This window comes from Scyliorhinus canicula, chromosome 18 (assembly GCF_902713615.1).
Source record: "Scyliorhinus canicula chromosome 18, sScyCan1.1, whole genome shotgun sequence".
Taxonomy (NCBI): domain Eukaryota; kingdom Metazoa; phylum Chordata; class Chondrichthyes; order Carcharhiniformes; family Scyliorhinidae; genus Scyliorhinus; species Scyliorhinus canicula.
Window position 1 is genome coordinate 70,703,938 of NC_052163.1, and position 21,035 is coordinate 70,724,972.

At 47.1% G+C, this 21,035-nt stretch overlaps 1 protein-coding gene across 12 annotated transcripts in view; it reads right to left on the bottom strand.

The window, feature by feature from the left end:
- Window positions 1-21,035, bottom strand: part of recql5 (RecQ helicase-like 5) — a 197,391-nt gene that overhangs the window by 138,592 nt on the left and 37,764 nt on the right. For all 12 annotated transcript variants that reach the window (XR_005458018.1, XR_005458019.1, XR_005458017.1 and 9 more), the window contains exons 5-7: window positions 17,818-17,929; window positions 13,518-13,680; window positions 12,834-12,916 (exon numbers count right to left, since the gene is read on the bottom strand). Coding sequence is in view for 8 of the 12 variants with exons in the window: in XM_038777714.1 (XP_038633642.1) it covers window positions 12,834-12,916; window positions 13,518-13,680; window positions 17,818-17,929 (358 nt within the window). In the remaining 4 variants the exon portion in view is untranslated. The remainder of the gene's footprint in view (window positions 1-12,833; window positions 12,917-13,517; window positions 13,681-17,817; window positions 17,930-21,035) is intronic.

Here is a 21,035-nt window from a genome sequence, read left to right on the forward strand (position 1 = left end):
ATTTCACCTCCACCCTTATGTCCTGCCCTCCCAGACAGCAGTGCATGAAGCACAGTGCAGACATAACATGATACAATTCTAATCGATGATTAGCCCATCACTACACGTTACCCACACACTGCCAGCTTCACATCCACAGGCTCAGAACCAGATCTGCCTTCCATAACCTGAGTATTTTTCTCATTCTCTCTATTCTGCAGCATGTCGATGGAGCAATTGTCATCCCTGGACTCAGGTATGGTACAGGAGGCCAGGAGTTGGTTGTCGAGCGACAAATGGGCCCTGGGGGGTCTTGTGATCATTGCCACGTTTGTTGTAATGTTCCTGATTCTTGTCTCATTCGCCTTCACTTATGGATTCTGTCCAAAGCCAAGGTCAGCAGCCAGGTCCAAATAAATAGCAGAAAGCACTGATAACAACCAGAAGCTCGGCAAAAACCAGAAGCTCGGCAACAACGACCCTAGTACATCCCAAAAATACAACTGAGACAACAGGAAAACCAACAATCTTGATGTCGACAACAAAAACTCCAACACCTTCAACAGCTTGGGGAAAGCATTTTCAGGACACCCTGAACTGAACATTACATAGAAGGACTAGTAGACAATAAATCCAACCGTGCAATCTACCAACACCAAGGAGGCAGCTCCATTCAGTCGCCAACCCCCTGCATTGCATAGAAGGGACAAACATAAACTTGGCCCACAGGTTATGTATTTCACAAATATGCCTGAAGAAATAGACAACTTTCCACACACTTACTTACGAACCATTGTATAGTGCTCAGTTGCAATCTCGGTGTGATACCGAGTACCACTGCAGATGACTATACATAAATGCAAGTACATACATTAAAAAATCACCTGATGATTTGTACAAGGGGCTGGTTTAGCTCACTGAGCTAAATCGCTGGCTTTTAAAGCAGACCAAGCAGGCCAGCAGTACGGTTCGATTCCCGTACCAGCCTCCCCGGACAGGCGCCGTAATGTGGCGACTAGGGGCTTTTCACAGTAACTTTATTGAAGCCTACTCGTGACAATAAGCGATTTTCATTTTCATTTTTTTTCAACTGTCTAAAATCGAATTTGCACAGGTCTGTCACCCTTTTTTGAACAAGGGTGTAACATTTGACATTCTCCAGTGTTCTGGCACTAACCGAGTCTAAGGAAGATTGAAAAATTATGAACAGTGCCTCCACCACATTCACCCTTACTTTTTCTGTATTTTTGGAGGTACCTCATCCAGATCTTATGATCTTTAAGTACAAACAGCCTCTTCAACACCTCCGCTTTATCATATTAAACCTTTCAGGTGTCTGAACTACCCGAGTAATATTTCCTGAAAGATACTTCATCTTGTTTAATATTTACTCATATGTATAATATACTGATTCACATTTACTGAAATGGATCCTATTGTGATCATCCAGCAGATGTTGATTGCTGTGCAAACTAAATCCCAAAGGGAAACTTGGCCCTTGCAGTACAACCTTCTTTACAAATTTTCACAAAAAGGGAATAAATTTACATAATTCAGAAGCCACAAATTGCAGTAACACTTTTGCGATTTTAAACATTAAATTAAAACATTTAACAAAGGGGAGTCTAAAGCGAGAGGGCATAGGTTTAAGGTGAGAGGGGAGAGATACAAAAGAGTCCAGAGGGGCAATTTTTTCACACAGAGGGTGGTCAGTGTCTGGAAGAAGCTGCCAGAGTAGTAGAGGTGGGTACAATCTTGTCTTTCAAAAAGCATTTAGACAGTTACATAGAACATAGAAAATACATCATAGAACAGTCCCTTCAGCCCACAATGTTGTGCCGAACTTTTGTCCGAGACTAAGAACAAATTAATCTACACCCCATCATTCTACCGTAATCCATGTACCTATCCAATAGCCGCTGGAAGGTACCTAATGTTTCTGACTCAACTACTTCCACAGGCAGTGCATTCCATGCCCCTACTACTCTCTGGGTAAAGAACCTACCTCTGACATCCCCCCTATATCTTCCACCATTCACCTTGAATTTATGTCCCCTTGTAATGGTTTGTTCCACCCGGGGGAAAAGTCTCTGACTATTTATCTATTCCCCTGATCATCTTATAAACCTCCATCAAGTCTCCCCTCATCCTTCTCCTAATGAGAAAAGGCCGAGCACCCTCAACCTTTCCTCGTAAGACCTACTCTCCATTCCAGGCAAATTCCTGGTAAATCTCCTTTGCACCTTTTCCAAAGCTTCCACATCCGTCCTAAAATGAGGCGACCAGAACTGCACACACTACTCCAAATGTGGCCTTACCAAAGTTTTGTACAGCTGCACCATCACCTCACGGCTCTTAAATTCAATCCCTCTGCTAATGAACGCTAGCACACCATAGGCCTTCTTCACAGCTCTATCCACTTGAGTTGCAACTTTCAAAGATCTATGAACATAGACCCCAAGATCTCTCTGCTCCTCCACTTTGCCAAGAACCTTACCGTTAACCCTGTATTCCGCATTCATAATTGTCCTTCCAAAATGGACAACCTCTCACTTTTGAGGAATAAACTCCATCTGCTCCTCAGCCCAGCTCTGCATCCTATCTGTGTCTCTTTGCAGCCGACAACAACCCTCCTCACTATCTACAACTCCACCAATCTTCGTATCGTCTGCAAATTTACTGACCCACTCTTCAACTCCCTCATCCAAGTCATTAATGAAAATCACAAACCGCAGAGGACCCAGAACTGATCACTGCAGTACGCCACTGGTAACTAGGCTCCAGGCTGAATATTTGCTATCCACCACCACTCTGACTTCTATCAGTGAGACAGTTTGATATCCAACTGGCCAAATTTTCCACTATCCCATGCCTCCTTACTTTCTGCATAAGCCTACCATGGGGAACCTTATCAAATGCCTTACTAAAATCCATGTACACTACATCCACTGCTTTACTTTCATCCACGTGCTTGGTCACCTACTCAAAGAATTCAATGAGACTTGTGAGGCAAGACCTACCCCTCCGAAATCCGTGCTGACTATCCCTAATCAAGCAGTGTCTTTCCAGATGCTCAGAAACCCTATCGCTCAATACCCTTTCCATTACTTTGCCTACCATCAAAGTAAGACTAACTGGCCTGTAATTCCCAGGGTTATCCCTATTCCCTTTTTTGAACAGGGGCACGACATTCGCCACTCTCCAATTCCGTGTTGACAGTGAGGACGAAAAGATCATTGCCAACGGCTCTGCAATGTAATCTCTTGCTTCCCGAGATATATTGGATATATCCCGTCAGGCCCAGGGGACATGTCTATCCTCAAGTTTTTCAAAATGCCTAACACATCTTCCTTCCTAACAAGTATCTGGTCGAGCTTACCAGTCTGTTTCACACTGTCCTCACCAACAATACGGCACCTCTGAATACCAATACTGAAGAAAAGTACTCGTTCAAGACCTCTCCTATCTCTTCAGACTCAATACACAATCTCCCGTTACTATCCTTGATCGGATCTACCCTTGCTCTCGTCATTCTCATATTTCTCACATATGTGTAAAAGGCCTTGGGGTTTTCCTTGATCTTACTCGCCAAAGATTTTTCATGCCCTCTCTTAGCTCTCCTAATCCTTTTCTTCAGTTCCCTCCTGGCTATCTTGTATCCCTCCAGCGCCCTGTCTGAGCCGTTTCCTCAGCCTTGCACAAGTCTCCTTCTTCCTCTTCACAAGACATTCAACCTCTCTTGTCAACCATTGTTCCCTCACTCGACCATCTCTTCCCTGCCTGACAGGAACATACATATCAAGGACACGTAGTATCTGTTCCTTCAACAAGTTCCACATTTCAATTATCTCCTTCCCTGACAGCCTATGTTCCCAACTTATGCACTTCAGTTCTTGTCTGACAGCATCGTATTTACCTTTCCCCCAATTGTAAACCTTGGCCTGTTGCACGCACCTATCCCTCTCCATTACTCAAGTGAAAGTCACAGAATTGTGGTCACTATCTCCAAAATGCTCCCTCACTAACAAATCTATCACTTGGCCTGGTTCATTACCAAATACCAAATCAATATGGCCTCCCCCTCTGGTCGGACAATCAACATACTGTGTTAGAAAAGCTTCCTGGACACACTGCACAAACACCACCCCATCCAAACTATTTGATCTAAAAGAGTTTCCACTCAATATTTGGGAAGTTGAACTACCCTGTGACTTCTGCACCTTTCCAAAATCTGTTTCCCAATCTGTTCCTCCACATCTCTGCTGTTATTGAGGGGCCTATAGAAAACTCCCAACAAGGTGACTGCTCCTTTCCTATTTCTGACTTCAACCCATACTACCTCAGTAGGCAGATCCTCCTCGAACTGGTTTTCTGCAGCTGTTATACTATCTCTCATTAATAATGCAACCCCCCCACCCCCCACCTCTCTTACCACGCTCCCTAATTTTATTGAAACATCTGTAACCAGGAACCTCCAACAATCATTTCTGCCCCTCTTCTATCCAAGTTTCCGTGATGGCCATCACATCGTAGTCCCAAATACTGATCCATGCCTTAAGTTCACCCACCTTATTCCTGATGCTTCTTGCGTTGAAGTATACACACTTCAACCCATCTCCGAGTCTGCAAATACTCTCCTTTGTCAGTGTTACCGTCCCCACTGCCTCACTACACGCTTTAACGTCCTGAACATCGGCTACCTTAGTTGCTGGACTCCAAGTCCGGTTCCCATTCCCCTGCCGAATCAGTTTAAACCCTCCCGCAGAGTACCAGAAAACCTCCCTCCCAGGATATTGGTGCCCCTCTGGTTCAGATGTAACCCGTCCTGCTTGTACAGGTCCCACCTTCCCGGGAATGCGCTCCAATTATCCAATACCTGAAGCCCTCCCTCCTAGACCATTCCTGCAGCGACGTGTTCAACTGCACTCTCTCTCCCTATTCCTCGCCTCGCTATCACGTGGCACCGGCAACAAACCAGAGATGACAACACTGTCTGTCCTGGCTTTTAACTCCGTAAACCCGGTTATTACATCCACACCCATTTTCTACCTACGTCGTTCATACCAATGTGCACCACGACTTCTGGCTGCTCAGCCTCCCCCTTCAGGATCCTGAAGACACGATCCGAGACGTCATGGACCCTAGCACCCGGTAGACAACAAACCATCTGAGAGTCTCGCCCATGCCCACAGAACCGCCTGTCTGTACATCTCACTATTGAGTCCCCTATAACTAGTGCTCTCCTAATCTCCCCCCTTCCCTCCCGAGCCCCAGAGCCGGACCTCGTGCCATAGACCCGGGCACTGCAGCCTACCCTGCTGGGTAATCCCCCCCCCCAACAGAATCCAAAGCGGTATACGTATTGTTGAGAGGAACAACCACAGGGGATTCCTGCTCTCACTGCTTCCTCCTCTTCCCACCTCTAACTGTTACTCAGCTACCTTTGTTCTCAGGTGTAACTGTGTCCCTGTAGCTTCTATCACCCCCTCAGCTTCCCGAATGACCCTCAGTTCATCCAGCTCCAGTTCCCTAACACGGTCTGTGAGGAGCTGGAGACGGCTGCACTTCCTGCAGGTGAAGTCAGCAAGGTCACCGGTGGTCTCCCTTACCTCGAACATTCTGCAGGGGGAACTGCCCTAGCTGCTATCACCTCTACTTAGTCTCCCAGTAAAAAAGAAAGAAAAAATAGTTTACCTGCTCACAGAACTGAGTCAATTATATGGCAAAGATGGGGATAGAGGGTTGTGGGCCAAATACGGGCAATTGGGATTAGTTTAGTGGTAAAACTGGGCGTCATGGACAAGTTGGGCCGAAAGGCCTGTTTTCATGCTGTAAACCTCTATGACTCTAATAGAACCTCACTTGACTAGACACACAGGTAAACACTGTTTAGACAACACTCTCTTATCAATGTTCAACTGCAAAATTCCAATAATATTATCACAAGGCAAATCTTGCTGCAGGAAAGGTGCATCACTGGACCTCTCAACCTCTCTCCCATTCTACTATGGAAATTCAAGAAACTTCAAAATCAAAGTCCTACACTCTGGAAAACAGATTCTTTTCTGACTTGGCTGGAAGGGCTACTTCAAATCTTGCACCTTTACAGCTCTTCTCCCAACACCGAGGAAATGTCACAAATCCAACACCCAACATCTCCACTGAAATATCCTTTTCCACTTTCATCTTCGATTCCATTGTCCGTAGCATTTCTTTGAACTTAACTTGCCCAATATCTTTTGTGTTCACTCTATCGTACCTCCTTTAAAGTCAAATAAAATGTAACAACCTTTCCTTACTGATTGACAACCTTTTCCAAGGTTACTCCCCTTTCAAATTTAACAGCTGTAAATCCAAAGCCAGTATCTCCTAAAGCAAATGTCTACCCACTGCTTGTTTGCTTAGAGAAAATGTACTTGGCCGTTCCAATTTCAAATGCATGCCTTTAACGCCAATATGCCTTTCATGGTCTGTAACTCCACCAGACAATCATTCCCTAGCATACTGAATTATTTCACCACATAGACAGGCTTCACAGAATATAATAGACCCCCAAAATATTAAAAATAATATTTTCTGTCACACTACTGATTAATATTTACTCATATATACTATACCAATTAATATTCATGATATACACTATACTTATTAATGTTTGTTGATACACATCGTACCAATTAATATTTACTGATTGCAAATTCTGTACTGATTAATATCTACTGATATAAACTGTAACAATTAATATTTAATTATAAACACTGTACTGATTAATAATTACTGATTATAAACTCTACTGATTAATATTTACTGATTATAAACTCTGCACTGATTAATATTTGCTGATATAAACTCTGTACTGATTAATATTTACTGATTATAAACTCTGTACTGATTAATATTTACTAATATAAACACTGTACTGATTATAAACTCTATACTGATTATTATTTACTAACATAAGGGGGAGGGAGAAGAACACAACGGGAGGGCCCCAGGTCCACAGGGTCCACACTAGGAGTGGGCAACTCGGTGCATCCAGGAATAGCAGGAGCTGAGTACTCTGCATTAGTAATCTCTGACCACGCTCCACATTACGTGGATGTGAGGTTGGAGACAGGCTGGGCCCCCATAGAAGCGGGACACGGTCCTCCTTGCCACAAGGCGTTCTATGAGCGGATATCACAAGCCACCGACGGGTACGTAACCTACAACCAGCATGAGGAGGTCTCACCCTCCACATTCTGGGAGGCACTGAAGGCAGTGATATGGGGGGAGATTATTACTGAGTACAGGGCACTCGAAGAAAGAAGGGAGAGGGGAGAGGGTAGCTAGGCAACAGATAATCAATGCCATACAGAAGTTAGATCAGAGGAACTCCACGGCCCTGACCGTGAATCTACTCGCGGAAAGAAAAAGCTACAAATATACTTTGATGTGCACTCCACTGGGAAAGCAGTGCACCAGCTCCGCCAGACATGGGGATCTTTTATCAACATGGAGACAAGGCCAGCTGCATGCTGGCTCACCAGCTGAGAAAGCAGGCAGACATGAGGGAAACAGTTCGGGTAAAAGAGCAACGGCAAACTAGTTGCGACGCCGTAACGAGGCCTTTGTGACCATCTACTGAGAACTATATACTTCCGAGCCCCCAGAAGGGGAACTCAAAGATGAATCAGTTCTTCGATGAACTGGACATGACTGTCGTAGGTAGCACAGGAGTCGGGGCCTGAAAGCACCATTAGAACAGAGGGACATCGTGGACAGCATGAACTCCATGCAGACTCTGGGACCAGACGGATTCCCGGTGGACTTCTACAAAGAATTCATGCCAGCACTGGCCCCGCACATTCGGGAGATGCTCGTCGACTCACTGTCTAGGGGAACCCTACCACCAACACTGGCTCAGGCCTCCATATCACTGATCTGCAAAAAGGACAAAGACACAGTGGATTGCAGGTTATACAGACCCATCTCACTCATTAATACTGACACTAAGATCCTGGCAAAAGCCCTGGCAAGGAGGCTAGAGAGTTGCGTGCCAGAGGTAGTTGCGGAAGATCAGACCGGCTTTGTCAAAGGCAGACAATCAACAATGAACATCAGGCGCCTGCTGAATGTGATCATTTTTTTTTTTTAATTATAAATTTAGAGTACCCAATTATTTTTTTCCAATTAAGGGGCAATTTAGCGTGGCCAATCCACCTACTCTGCACGTTTTTAGGTTGTGGAGGCGAAACCCACGCAGACACGGGGAGAATGTGCAAACTCCACACAGACAGTGACCCAGCTGAATGTGATCATGACCCCATCTGGGGAGGGAACACTGGAGGTGATCACCTCCCTGGACGCAGAAAAGGCCTTCGACAGGGTCTTAGAGGTGCTGCACCTGTTTGGGTTTGGGCCAGGGTTCACCTCATGGGTGAAACTACTGTACAGCACTCCCATGGTGAGCGTGTGAACAAACACCACCAGCTCTGGATTCTTCTGGATGCCCGCTGCCCCCCCCCCCCCCCCCCCCCCCTTCTCTCTCTCTCTCTCCGCTTTCCCCTCCCTTCCCTTCCCCACCCCAGCCCCCCCGGGCTAAATACTCAAAAAGCCCAGTGGTAGTAGCCACACTTTGAACATGGAACCAAATGCGACATCACTTCAGTGGCACTGTGGCACAGTGATTAGCACTGCTGCCTCACAGCTCCAGGGACCCGGGTTCAATCCTGGCCTTGGGTCACTGTCTGTGTGAAATTTGCACTTTCTTCCCGTGTCTGCGTGGGTTTCCTCCGGTTTCCTCCCACAATCCAAAGATGTGTAGGTTAGGTGGATTGGCTATGCTAAATTGCCCCTTCGTGTTCAAAGGTTAGGTGGGGTTGCTGGGTTACAGTGATAGTGTGGAGACGTGTTTGGTGCTCTTTCCCAGGGCCGGTGCAGACTCGATGGGTCGAATGGCCTCCTTCTGCACTGTAAAGTCTATGACCGAAATGTCCATCATGACCCCCTTCTTCAAAAATCGTAAGTCCACCCCTGCGACAATGGACACCTCCTTCGAAAGGTGAAGACAAGACGAAGGGACTCTGACGGTTAGAGACATGTACATAGAAGGCACAGTAGCAACCCTAAGGGAACTAACGGATAAGTTCAAGCTCCTAAGAGGGAATGAACTGAGATATAACCAAGTCAAAAACGTCCTCCGCAAGGAAGCAACAACATTCCCCCAGATACCAACACACTTAACATAGAACATAGAACAGTACAGCACAGAACAGGCCCTTCAGCCCTCGATGTTGTGCCGAGCAATGATCACCCCACCCTATACCCGTAACCCAACAACCCCCCCCTTAACCTTACTTTTTAGGACACTATGGGCAATTTAGCATGGCCAATCCACCTAACCCGCACATCTTTAGACTGTGGGAGGAAACCGGAGCACCCGGAGGAAACCCACGCACACACGGGGAGGATGTGCAGACTCCACACAGACAGTGACCCAGCCAGGAATCGAACCTGGGACCCTGGAGCTGTGAAGCATTTATGCTAACCACCATGCTACCGTGCTGCCCGATTTACTAGTGGACTTACTAGTGGACGAGCTACTGACGCGAGAGAGCGAGGAGACAGGAACTGTGCAGATATGTATGGATGATTATTCGAAGAGACACACTCATTCCTGAATGAGCCAAGGGAGAAATGGGAGGAAGTACTTGGCAGGGAGATATGGGAAGAACTCTGGAACCACTGCACACGGCAAATTTCACCTGCACGTGCGGACAGCTGAGCCGAACACAACTAAAGCTGGTGCACTGGACGCACCTAACCAGAATTTGAATAAGTGAGTTCTTCCTGGGGGTGGAGGACAAATGTGAACGGTGCCAGGGAGGTCCAGCCAACCACACCCACATATTCTGGTCTTGCCTCAGACTCACTGGGTCCTGGACTTCCTTCTTTGAGGCCATGTCCAGGGCTGTGGCGTTGAGGGCGGGGCCTTGCCCACTGGTGGCGATATTCAGGGTAGCAGAACAGCCAGAACCTTTCATGGGGAGAGGGGCTGACAGACTCCTTTGCCTTCCTGATCTGCCGGCGGAGACCTCTGCTCGGCAGAACCGATCGGCAGCACTACCCAAGGCTGCAGACTGGCTGTCCGTCATGGCGGAATTTCTCAAGCTATAGAAAATAAAATACGCCATTAGAGGAACAGAGGAAGGCTTGCCAAAACATGGAGGCTGTTCTCCAATGTGTTCCAAGACATGCTTGTAACCATCAACCAGTAAAGTGGGGGGGGGGGGGGGGGGGGGGGGGGGGGGGGGGGGGGAAAGAGGAGAACAGAAGAGCAGAGGTTTGAAAAAAATTCACAGGAACATGTTGAATAAACATTTGCAAACGACAAGGCAAAAAACTTTTATTAAGATTTGTCGAAATAATTTCACAAAAACACATTGAAACAATTTCTCAAAATTCAAAAAACAGCCAGGCCCAGCAAGCGCTCAGTGGCATTTTCTTTGTCAATTACCTTTGTCTATATCTTGCACAATTACCTCCGGACCGTAGCAAGCTCCACGTATGGAGAAGGTACATCCTATGTAAGATAGCTAAAACTACAGATGCTGTAAATTCTTGCAAGTACATGTTTTGATTTTGTTTTGTTATGTAACGCATAATATGAAAAGTCGAAACTCCAATAAAAACATTTTTAAAAATATTTACTGATATAGATTGTGCTGATTAATATTTACTGATATACACTGTACCAATTAATGTTTACTAGATACACTTTGCACCAATTAATGTTTACTGATATAAACTCAATAGTGATTAATATTTGGATTTTGTTTATTGTCACGTGTACCAAGGTACAGTGAAAAGTATTTTTCTGCGAGCAGCTCAACAGATCATAAGTACATGAAAAGAAAAGGAAATAAAAGAAAACACAGAATAGGGAACACAAGGTACACAATATAACTACATAAGCACCGGCATGGGGTGAGGCATACAGGGGTATAGTATTAATGAGGTCAGTCCATAAGAGGATTGTTTAGGAGTCTGGTAACACCATAAAATATTGACTGATATATGCTCTCTGCTGATTAATATTTACTGATACAAGCTTGATGTGGATTGATATTTACTGGTATTACTTATATATGCTCGCTGCTGGTTAATATTTACTGATATACTGATTAATAATTACTGAAATACACTGTATTGATTAATATTTACTGACATGCACTCTAAACTGATTAATAAGAGGTGAAATACACTGTTCTGATTAATATTTATTGATATAAACTCTATATGGCACAATGTTCCTTTTACAATCCTGGGCCAGACCCCAACAGTGGCTAGGATATTGGACAGAAACCTCAATATTTTATTTTAATTTTGTAAGACTGTGTGGAAAGGCTACCACGCTCCAGGAGTGATTTCTTGCAAAATACGGATATGGTATATTAAAACAAACTTGATGACTAAACACAGTATTAAAAATATCTTTGGCAGCACACAAAAAAATAGCTTACAATTACCCCTTAAACAATGCTGATCAATACTGTGCCACAATAGTGCTTAACTGCTATCTTTACTTCTACTCAAACAACCATCTCAGATCACAATCCACTTTTAAATACAGTTAGCACTCAGGAATACTTGCTGTATAGAGATGTCTTGAAAGTCTTTGAGAAAGAGAGATCTTTCTAGACTACTTGAAAGAAAGAGTCATGTCAGAATAATGCAGAATCTCTGGTTGCATTTCTTCAGAAACCTTCTCAGCTCACCTTCTAGCCAAAAACTAACTCTGAAAAGCTCAAAACCTGACTGCTCCAACCCTTCGCACCTCCCATTAACTACATCATCTTATTTAATTGAACACAATGAGGTGAATTCTCCGCCTGCGGGCTTCTCCGTTCTGATCCCAGCGGCGTGGGGTGCCGACAATGGGAAATCCCATTGGCCAGCGGCAGGAACGGCGAGTTCCGATATTAGCGATGGAGTGCCGCTGAGAAACATGTGGCCAAGGAGGCGGAGAATTTCCCCCGATATCTCTAATGAACTACTTCGCAGGGAATCCTCTTAATCTAAATAAAAGTCCATTTGCCCAAACTTTTTACGATGCTTTAATTGCACCTCTGGCTCCAAAAAGCTGAGCTGTCTTTCAAATCAGGATTTTTAAACCACTACTGCAGTAGTCATACACACACTAACCCAGGGTTTTAACCCTGACCACCAAATACATATAATACAATGTATCTGAAATTCCAACATTCATCACAGTCCCACCATAGAATGCACAAGATAGGTGCCAAGTGGTCAGTACACAATAATGTATACTGAGCCATTCATGAAAATCAAGCACACTCTATGAAATATGAAGTGTGCAACTGAAGTTCCCTCTAAACTGTGTGGCCACATAGCAAACACAAGATTCCTGCACAGATCGTGCACAAGTTGGCTGGCCCTCTTTAAATTACTGCTCATCCACAGCCATGTAATCAAAATTAAAAGTGCCCTCTGCCTCAAATAAAATTGTGACTCACACCTGGTAGCCAATATTTGCATAAGAATATCCATCGCACTTTATTCATTTCCAACCTGTAATTCACTCCTAGATATCTGTTATCCTCCGTACAAACTCGTCGAACCTCAGTTAGGTTCCAGTCTGTAACTTACTCCCAGGTATATGTTATTCCAGACATAAACCACCCATCCCCTCAGTTCATTTCAAGCCTGTAACTTACTACGAGACATCTGCTATCCTACATCCAAATTACTCAAACCCCTCAGTTAGATCCAGCCTACAACGTATTCCCAGGTAGCTGTTACCTCTTATTAAGGAAAGAAGTCCAGGAAACACAGGAAATGGAAGCACTTACCCTGACTGCTCACAGAAGGAAACCAGCGATTCAAACCCCACCAGGGAGGATTTGTCACAATGTTTTACAGATCCTCTCTTACTCTGCAAAAAGCACAAGAAAATAATTCTCCTAAGACACACAGAGGTTTCTCAATATTCAGAAAGTGAGCTACATCGCCAGAGTTGGGGCACAAGAATAGAGCCAGAGGCAAGTAAGGACAAGTGTGAAATGTCCCAGTGGAAACAGGTAGTAAAGGTCATTAGCATGAAAGGGTAATGATGAACTGGGCAAAGAGATAAAAGATGAATTGGAATGCCAAGTTGGGACGAAGGAGCAGATAATGACCAGGTGAAACATATAGAGTACATGAGACAGCAATATGAAATAATGTCAGAGGTTGATACACACTACTAATACAATGTCTATACTGATTAAGATTTACTGATATACATAAACCACCCAAACCTCTGTTAGTTTCTGGCCCACAACACTCTCCCAGGTATAGGTGATTCTACGTAGAATCCAGACTAACCCCTCAGTTCATTTCCAGCTGGTAGCTGATTCCCAGATGTTAGAAAAATGCTTGGCACGATGGAACAAAAGCTTGAGGGATAAGTAATGTAAGTAATGAGGATGATAGCCAGCCAGATGTGTCAGTCTGAAAGGTCAAAACATTTGTGGCTAACTCTGGCAATGAAGTACCTGCTTCTGAGCAATCTCCTTCCTGATCAGGAAGTTGATGTTCCCACAATCTATCCTGCAGTAGTAGATTCGGCAAAATGAGGGCTTCCCATCTCTTCCTGCACGGCCAGATTCTTGGTAATAAGCAGCCATTGACTTTGCAAGATTCCAATGAGCCACAAATCTGCAGAAATTCAAGATGGTCAAAAACAAGCATTACCAAGTGCTCAGAGACAGTCAGCAACCAGGATCTTACTACAGTATTTGTCATTTTTAGAGGAAGGAATGATGCTGGAAAGCTGATACTCATAGTCGGACAAATGCATCACTTCCAAACACACAGATGCGCTCGGTCCCTCACGCACACACGTCTCCCTCCCCCTGGCACGTGCAATTTCCCCCCATCACACGCTCGCCTCCACCTCCCCCTCTCCCACACGCTCGCCTCCCCCTCCCCCACACGCTCGCCTCCCCCTCCCCCTCTCCCACACGCTCGCCTCCGCCTCCCCCTCTCCCACACGCTCGCCTCCCCCTCCCCTCCCACACGCTCGCCTCCCCCTCCCCCTCTCCCACAAACGCTCGCCTCCCCCCTCCCCCTCTCCCACACGCTCGCCTCCCCCTCCCCCTCTCCCACACGCTTCGCCTCCCCCTCTCCCACACGCTCGCCTCCCCCTCCCCCACACGCTCGCCTCCCCCTCCCCCACACGATCGCCTCCCCCTCCCCCACACGCTCTCCTCGCCCTCCCCCTCTCCCACACGCTCCCCTCCCCCTCCCCCACACGCTCGCCTCCCCCTCCCCCACACGCTCGCCTCCCCCTCCCCCGCACGCTCGCCTCCCCCTCCCCCTCTCCCGCACCCTCGCCTCCCCCTCCCCCTCTCCCGCACGCTCGCTTCCCCCTCTCCCTCTCCCACACGCTCGCCCCCCCCTTCTCCACACGCTCGCCTCCCCCTCTCCCACACGCTCGCCTCCCCCTCTCCCACACGCTCGCCTCCCCCTCTCCCACTGCCTCCCCCTCTCCCACTGCCTCCCCCCCTCTCCCACTGCCTCCCCCTCTCCCACAGCCTCCCCCTCTCCCACAGCCTCCCCCTCTCCCACAGCCTCCCCCTCTCCCACACGCTCGCGTCTCCCCCTTCGCATACGGCGTCTCCCCCCATCGCACACGCGTGTCTGCCCACGCGCGTGTCTGCCCACGCGCCTCTCCCCCCTCGCACGCGCGTGTCTGCCCACGCGCCTCTCCCCCCTCGCACGCGCGTGTCTGCCCACGCGCCTCTTCCCCCCTCGCACGCGCGTGTCTGTCCACGCGCCTCTCCCCCTCGCACGCGCGTGTCTGCCCACGCGCCTCCCCCCCCTCGCACGCGCGTGTCTGCCCACGCGCCTCTCCCCCCTCGCACGCGCGTGTCTGCCCACGCGCCTCTCCCCCCTCGCACGCGCGTGTCTGCCCACGCGCCTCTCCCCCCTCGCACGCGCGTGTCTGCCCACGCGCCTCTCCCCCCTCGCACGCGCGTGTCTGCCCACGCGCCTCTCCCCCCCTCGCACGCGCGTGTCTGCCCACGCGCCTCTCCCCCCTCGCACGCGCGTGTCTGCCCACGCGCCTCTCCCCCCTCGCACGCGCGTGTCTGCCCACGCGCCTCTCCCCCCTCGCACGCGCGCCTCTCCCCCCTCGCACGCGCGCCTCTCCCCCCCTCGCACGCGCGCCTCTCCCCCCTCGCACACGCGCCTCTCCCCCCTCGCACACGCGCCTCTCCCCCCTCGCACACGCGCCTCTCCCCCCTCGCACACGCGCCTCTCCCCCCTCGCACACGCGCCTCTCCCCCCTCGCACACGCGCCTCTCCCCCCTCGCACACGCGCCCCTCCCCCCTCGCACACGCACCTCGCACACGCGCCTCTCCCCCCTCGCACACGCGCCTCTCCCCCCTCGCACACGTGCCTCTCCCCCCTTGCACACGCGCCTCTCCCCCTTCGCACACGCGCCTCTCCCCCTTCGCACACGCGCCTCTCCCCCCTCGCACACGCGCCTCTCCCCCCTCGCACACGCGCCTCTCCCCCCTCGCACACGCGCCTCTCCCCCCTCGCACACGCGCCTCTCCCCCCTCGCACACGCGCCTCTCCCCCCTCGCACACGCGCCTCTCCCCCCTCGCACACGCGCCTCTCCCCCCTCGCACACGCGCCTCTCCCCCCTCGCACACGCGCCTCTCCCCCCTCGCACACGCGCCTCTCCCCCCTCGCACACGCGCCTCTCCCCCTCGCACACGCGCCTCTCCCCCCTCGCACACGCGCCTCTCCCCCTTCGCACACGCGCCTCTCCCCCTCGCCTCTCCCCCCGCACACGCGCGTCTCCCCACGTGCACACCGCGTCTTCTCCCTCGCACGCGCCTCTCCCCCCTCGCACACGCGCCTCTCCCCCCTCGCACACGCGCCTCTCCCCCCTCGTACACGCGCCTCTCCCCCCTCGCACACGCGCCTCTCCCCCCTCGCACACGCGCATCTCCCCCCTCGCACACGCGCCTCTCCCCCCTCGCACACGTGCCTCTCCCCCCTCGCACATACGGGTGCCTTCCCCCTCGCACAAGCTGAGATGAGGAGAAATTTCTTCACGCAGAGAGTGGTGAATCTGTGGAATTCGCGACCACAGAAAGTAGTTGTGTCCAAAAGGCCGACACAGTAGCACAGTGGTTAGCAAAGCTGCCTCACACTCCGGTCTCGGGTGACTGTCTGCATGGCGTTTGGAATTTCTCCCTACATATGTGTGTGTTTCCTACGGGTGTTCCGGTTTCCTCCCACAGTCCAAATATGTGCAAATTAGGTGGATTGGCCAGGCCAGGCTAAATTGTCCCTTAGTGTTCAAAGTTTAGGTGGGTTTACAGGGATGGGGTGGAGCTCTGGGCTTAAGTAGGATGTTCTTTCAATGTTGTAGACTCAACAGGCCGAGTGGCCTTCTTCAGCATTGTAAATTTTATGATTTTATGAAAACATTGTGTAATTTCAAGATGGAATTAGAAAAAGCTCTTGGGGCTAAAGGGATCAAGGGATGTTGGGGTAAAGACAGGATCAGGGTATAAAACTTGATGATCAGCCATGATCATGGTGTACGGCGGAGCAGGCTCAAAGGGCCGAATGGCCTCCTCTTCCTTCAATTTTCATGTTCCTATGTTTCACTAAACCCTGTGTTCCCCAACATTTCTGCTATCTTATTTGTGTCCTTTGTGAAGACAGAACCATGTCTTTGTTCCCCATTATAACTTCCCTGTTTCGAACTTTAAGGGGCCTACACGTCTATCACACGTGCACACATAATTACTCGTCTCCCGGACGCACGTGTCACTCACTCACTCATTCCAGATTGGCACCAAAAATGAGTGACTTCAGTTCTGGAGAAACTGGGGTTATTGTCCTTCGAGCAGGGATGATGAAGAAGGGTAATGTTGTTCAAAATTATGAAGGATTTTCTATTAGAAAAGTGACATTTCCAAAGTACTTTATTGGCTGTAAAGCTCTTTGGGATACCTGGTATCGTGAAAGACAATGTTTATGAAAGCAGCCATTCTTTGATAGAAGAAGTAAGCCACTTCCACTCTTCGATGGGTCGAAAACCAGAGGACATGGGTTTAAGACTCAGAGTCAACATGAGGAATTTTGGTGTTGTGCGGCAAGTTGTGATGATCTGGAATGTATTGTTTGAAAGGGCGATGGAAGCAGATTCAATGACATGAAATAAACTTGAAAAGGAAAAGCTTGCAGGGCTATGGGTGATAAACTAGGGCTATGGGCTAATGGATAGTACTTTGTGATGGACAAAATGCTTGCTTTCTGTGCAATATGATTCTATGACCACCCAATGGAAATCAACAGCTTGGAACAAACATTACCTCGCACTCACAACTGGCAGCCAGCATTGGAACTCAGAGGAAGCTGGATAACATTACCACATGCACTGTCAGTAAACGACACCAATCTGCATTTGACAACAGCAGCTGCCAATAGGTCCGCAACATCAGCAGCCAGGAAACAGCTGCCGATGTCCCTGGGCTGTGCAATTCTGGCACTCATTCCCCAGGGTCCCTACCGTGTAAAAGCCACACTTCACAACATGCAAAACAAAATTTGACTTCACAAAGTTGAACCTATTGAATAAACACGCAGTCCAGGTAATCTTTTGTAAACCAATACTCATTCCCTGTGGAGAATGAGTAACTAGTAAACTCAAATATCCCTCACCCCACCCAAGCACCCTGGATAGAATACACTTACAATCCCAATACTACAACAGTGTTTCTGGCAGAGAAATTACCCTCCCCTAGCCCACATTATTGACACTCACCTGACATTAGCCTTGTCCACACCCATCCCAAAGCTGATAGTTGCCACGATCACAGGCACCTTACCCTCCATCCACTCCTCCTGCACCATAGTGCGTTCTGAATTCTTTAGCCCTGTAGGTATACACAAGGTTCAGCTCCCAGGTCATGAAATCAAGACCTTCCCTCATCTCTGTAGATTGGAGGATCAATTTTCTATGCTGGAATGCACACTGTACATGCAAATTTCACTTCATATCATCAGGGATTCATCCAACACAAAAGGAGGTCATTCTGTCCAGTTAGCTTGTGTCAATTCTTTCACAGAGATATTTAATGAGTCCTATTTTCCCCTGCTTTCACCCTGAATTTTTTAAATTGCAAGTATTTATCCAATCCCGTTCTGAATGTTCTGAGTTTATTTTCATCATCCTTTCCAGCAGCTCATTCCAGATCCTGATTTTCCAAGAAAGAAGAACCATCCAAGGCTAAGTTAGGAGTTAAGGACAATATCAAATTGAATGAAAAAGCATACAATGCTGCGAGGATTAGTGGCTGACTAGAAGATTTGGTGGCTGAAGACACCAAAAACATCCTAATAATAATGGAAAATTAGGGAGCAAAAGGGAGGAGTAAATTTAAATTTGTCTGCGTGGGTTTCCTCCGGGTGCTCCGGTTTCTTCTCACAAGTCCCAAAGACGTGCTGTTAGGTAATTTGGGAATTCTGAATTCTCCCTCCGTATACCCGAACAGGAGCCGGAATGTGGCAACTAGGGGCTTTTCACAGTAACTTCATTGCAGTGTTAACGTAAGCCTACTTCTGACAATAAAGATTATAATAAAACAATAATCATCACCAGAGAAAATGCACAAAACAAATTTATGGGACTAAAGGCTAACAAGTCCAATATGCCTGGTGACCTGCATTTGAGGGTCTTAGAAGTAGCTAGAGATAATAGATGCATTGGTTACAATAAAAATTCTCTAGATTATGAAAAAGTCCCAGTGGATTGGAAAATCTCAAATGTTACACTTCTAGCATTTGCCACTGAGAAAATGTCAGAATTCATTTTCAAGAGAATAGTAGCAGGTCACCTAGAAAATCATAGTACAATCTAGAAGAGTCAGCATGGTTTTATGAAAAGGAAATAGTGTTTGACAAATTAATTGAAGTTCGTTAAGGATGCACCAAGCAGGGTGGATAAAAGTAGACCAGTGTCTTTCGATTTCCAAAAGGTATTTGATAAGAAAATACATTTGATGAGATGTCACATGAAAGGTTACTACAGAAGATAAGAGTTCATTGTGTCAGGGTAATATGTTAACATGGATAGAAGATTGGCTAACAAACTGAAAACAGTGTCAGGATAAAAGAGTAATTTTCAGGTTGGCAAACTGTAGCTAGTGTCTGCCACAGAAATCAGTGCTCTTCTCAACCTAGATTAATGACTTAAATGAAGGGACCGAGTATAATGCAGCCAAATTTACTCATGATAAAAGACAAGTCGGAAAAAAAGAGTGCATAAGTTGAGTGAGTAAGGAAAAAGTTGACAGTTTGACTACAATGTGGGAAAATGTGAGCTTACCCACTTTGGCGAAGAATAGAAAAAGCCAAATGTTATTTAAACGGAGACTACTGAGGGATCTGGGTGTTCTCAAACATGAAACACAAAATGTTATCAGGCAAGTACAGCACGTAATTAGAAAGGTAAATGTGATGTTGACCTTTAATGAAAGACGGATGGAGTGTAAATGAGTTTAACTGTAATGATACACACCCTTGTGAATTACAGAGTAGGATGGGGTTCTGATGCAGCTTTTATTTCAAGCTGGATTAGACATTGGCCTGTCAGGTGACATTCTTCACAAATGAGTTTAAAAGTTAACTTTTAAAGTTAACTGCGAACAGTTTGAACACTCACTCCGAACTGCTATCTTTTATCTTCACGCAAGCAAAATCCATCTTCAAAATTGACTTTTAAATACAGTTAGCTAACCCAGGAATACTTGCTGTCAAGACATGTCTTAGATAAACTTCTTTGAGAGAGAGAGAGAGAGGAGAGAGAGAGAGAGAGAGAGAGAGAGAGAGAGAGAGAGAGAGAGAGAGAGATCCTTCAGGGACCGGCTTGCTGATTCTTGCCCGTCTTAAACAACTGTTTAAAACCTTTTTGCCTTTTAGGAAACTGCTGTTCTATTCACAGGCAAAATCTTTAAACTAAACTGCTTTAAGACCATAAGACATAGGGGAAGAATGAAGCCACTTGGCCCATCGAGTCTGCTCCGCCATTCAATCATGGCTGATACTTCATTTCTCCTGAGAGAAATGGATGGTCTGTCCACATCCCAATTTAAACTGAACTAAAAAAATGAAACTCAACACCTGACTGCTTCAGCCCCTGGCTCTTCTCATTAACTACATCGTCTTACAGAGGCTTAACACAATGTCTCTAATTATCTAATCCCCAGGGAACCTTCTTTATATAAACAAAATTCCATTCGCCCAACTTCAAGTACAAAATATACATTGTTGGAATGAATTATGATCTTACTTTAATTGCACCCTTGTAGCCAAAGTGACTGCTGTTAAACCAGAATTTCGTCCAGTAGTCATACACTAACCCAGGCTCTTAACCCTTACTGCACCAAATATATATACTGTAATATGTCTGAAATTCCTACATTCATCACATCTATGTATCAGGATAGTGACAGAGGAATAAGAAGAGTGGTGATGTTACTGGACTAGTAATAAAGAAACCTGGACTAACAACCTGGAGACACGAGTTCAAATCCCACAAAGCAGCAAAGGAATTTAAATTCAGTTAATCAAATGATGTAGAATGAAAAGCTGATATCAATATTCGTGATCATGAGGCTGCTAGTTTTTCATTAAAACCCATATGGTTAGCTAATGTCCTTCATGAAAGGAAATCTGCTGACCCCGTCTGGTCTCACCGAAATGTTCCTCCAGGTTCACTGGTAAATTTCTAACTGCGCTCTCGTTTGTCAAGGTGACTTACTACCACTTTCTGAAGAACAAGTAGAGATGGACAGAAAATGCTGGCCATGCCACCAAAACCCAATGAATAAAAGAAAAAAGGAAAGTAACCCTATTTCACGGCTAAATGGTGCATTAAAACACTGAAGGCTTGAATGCGATATGAGTGAGTCCAACAGAGACCACGGACCTCCATAACTGCGATGTAGAAGACAAGTATTTTACATGAAATAAGAACTAGTT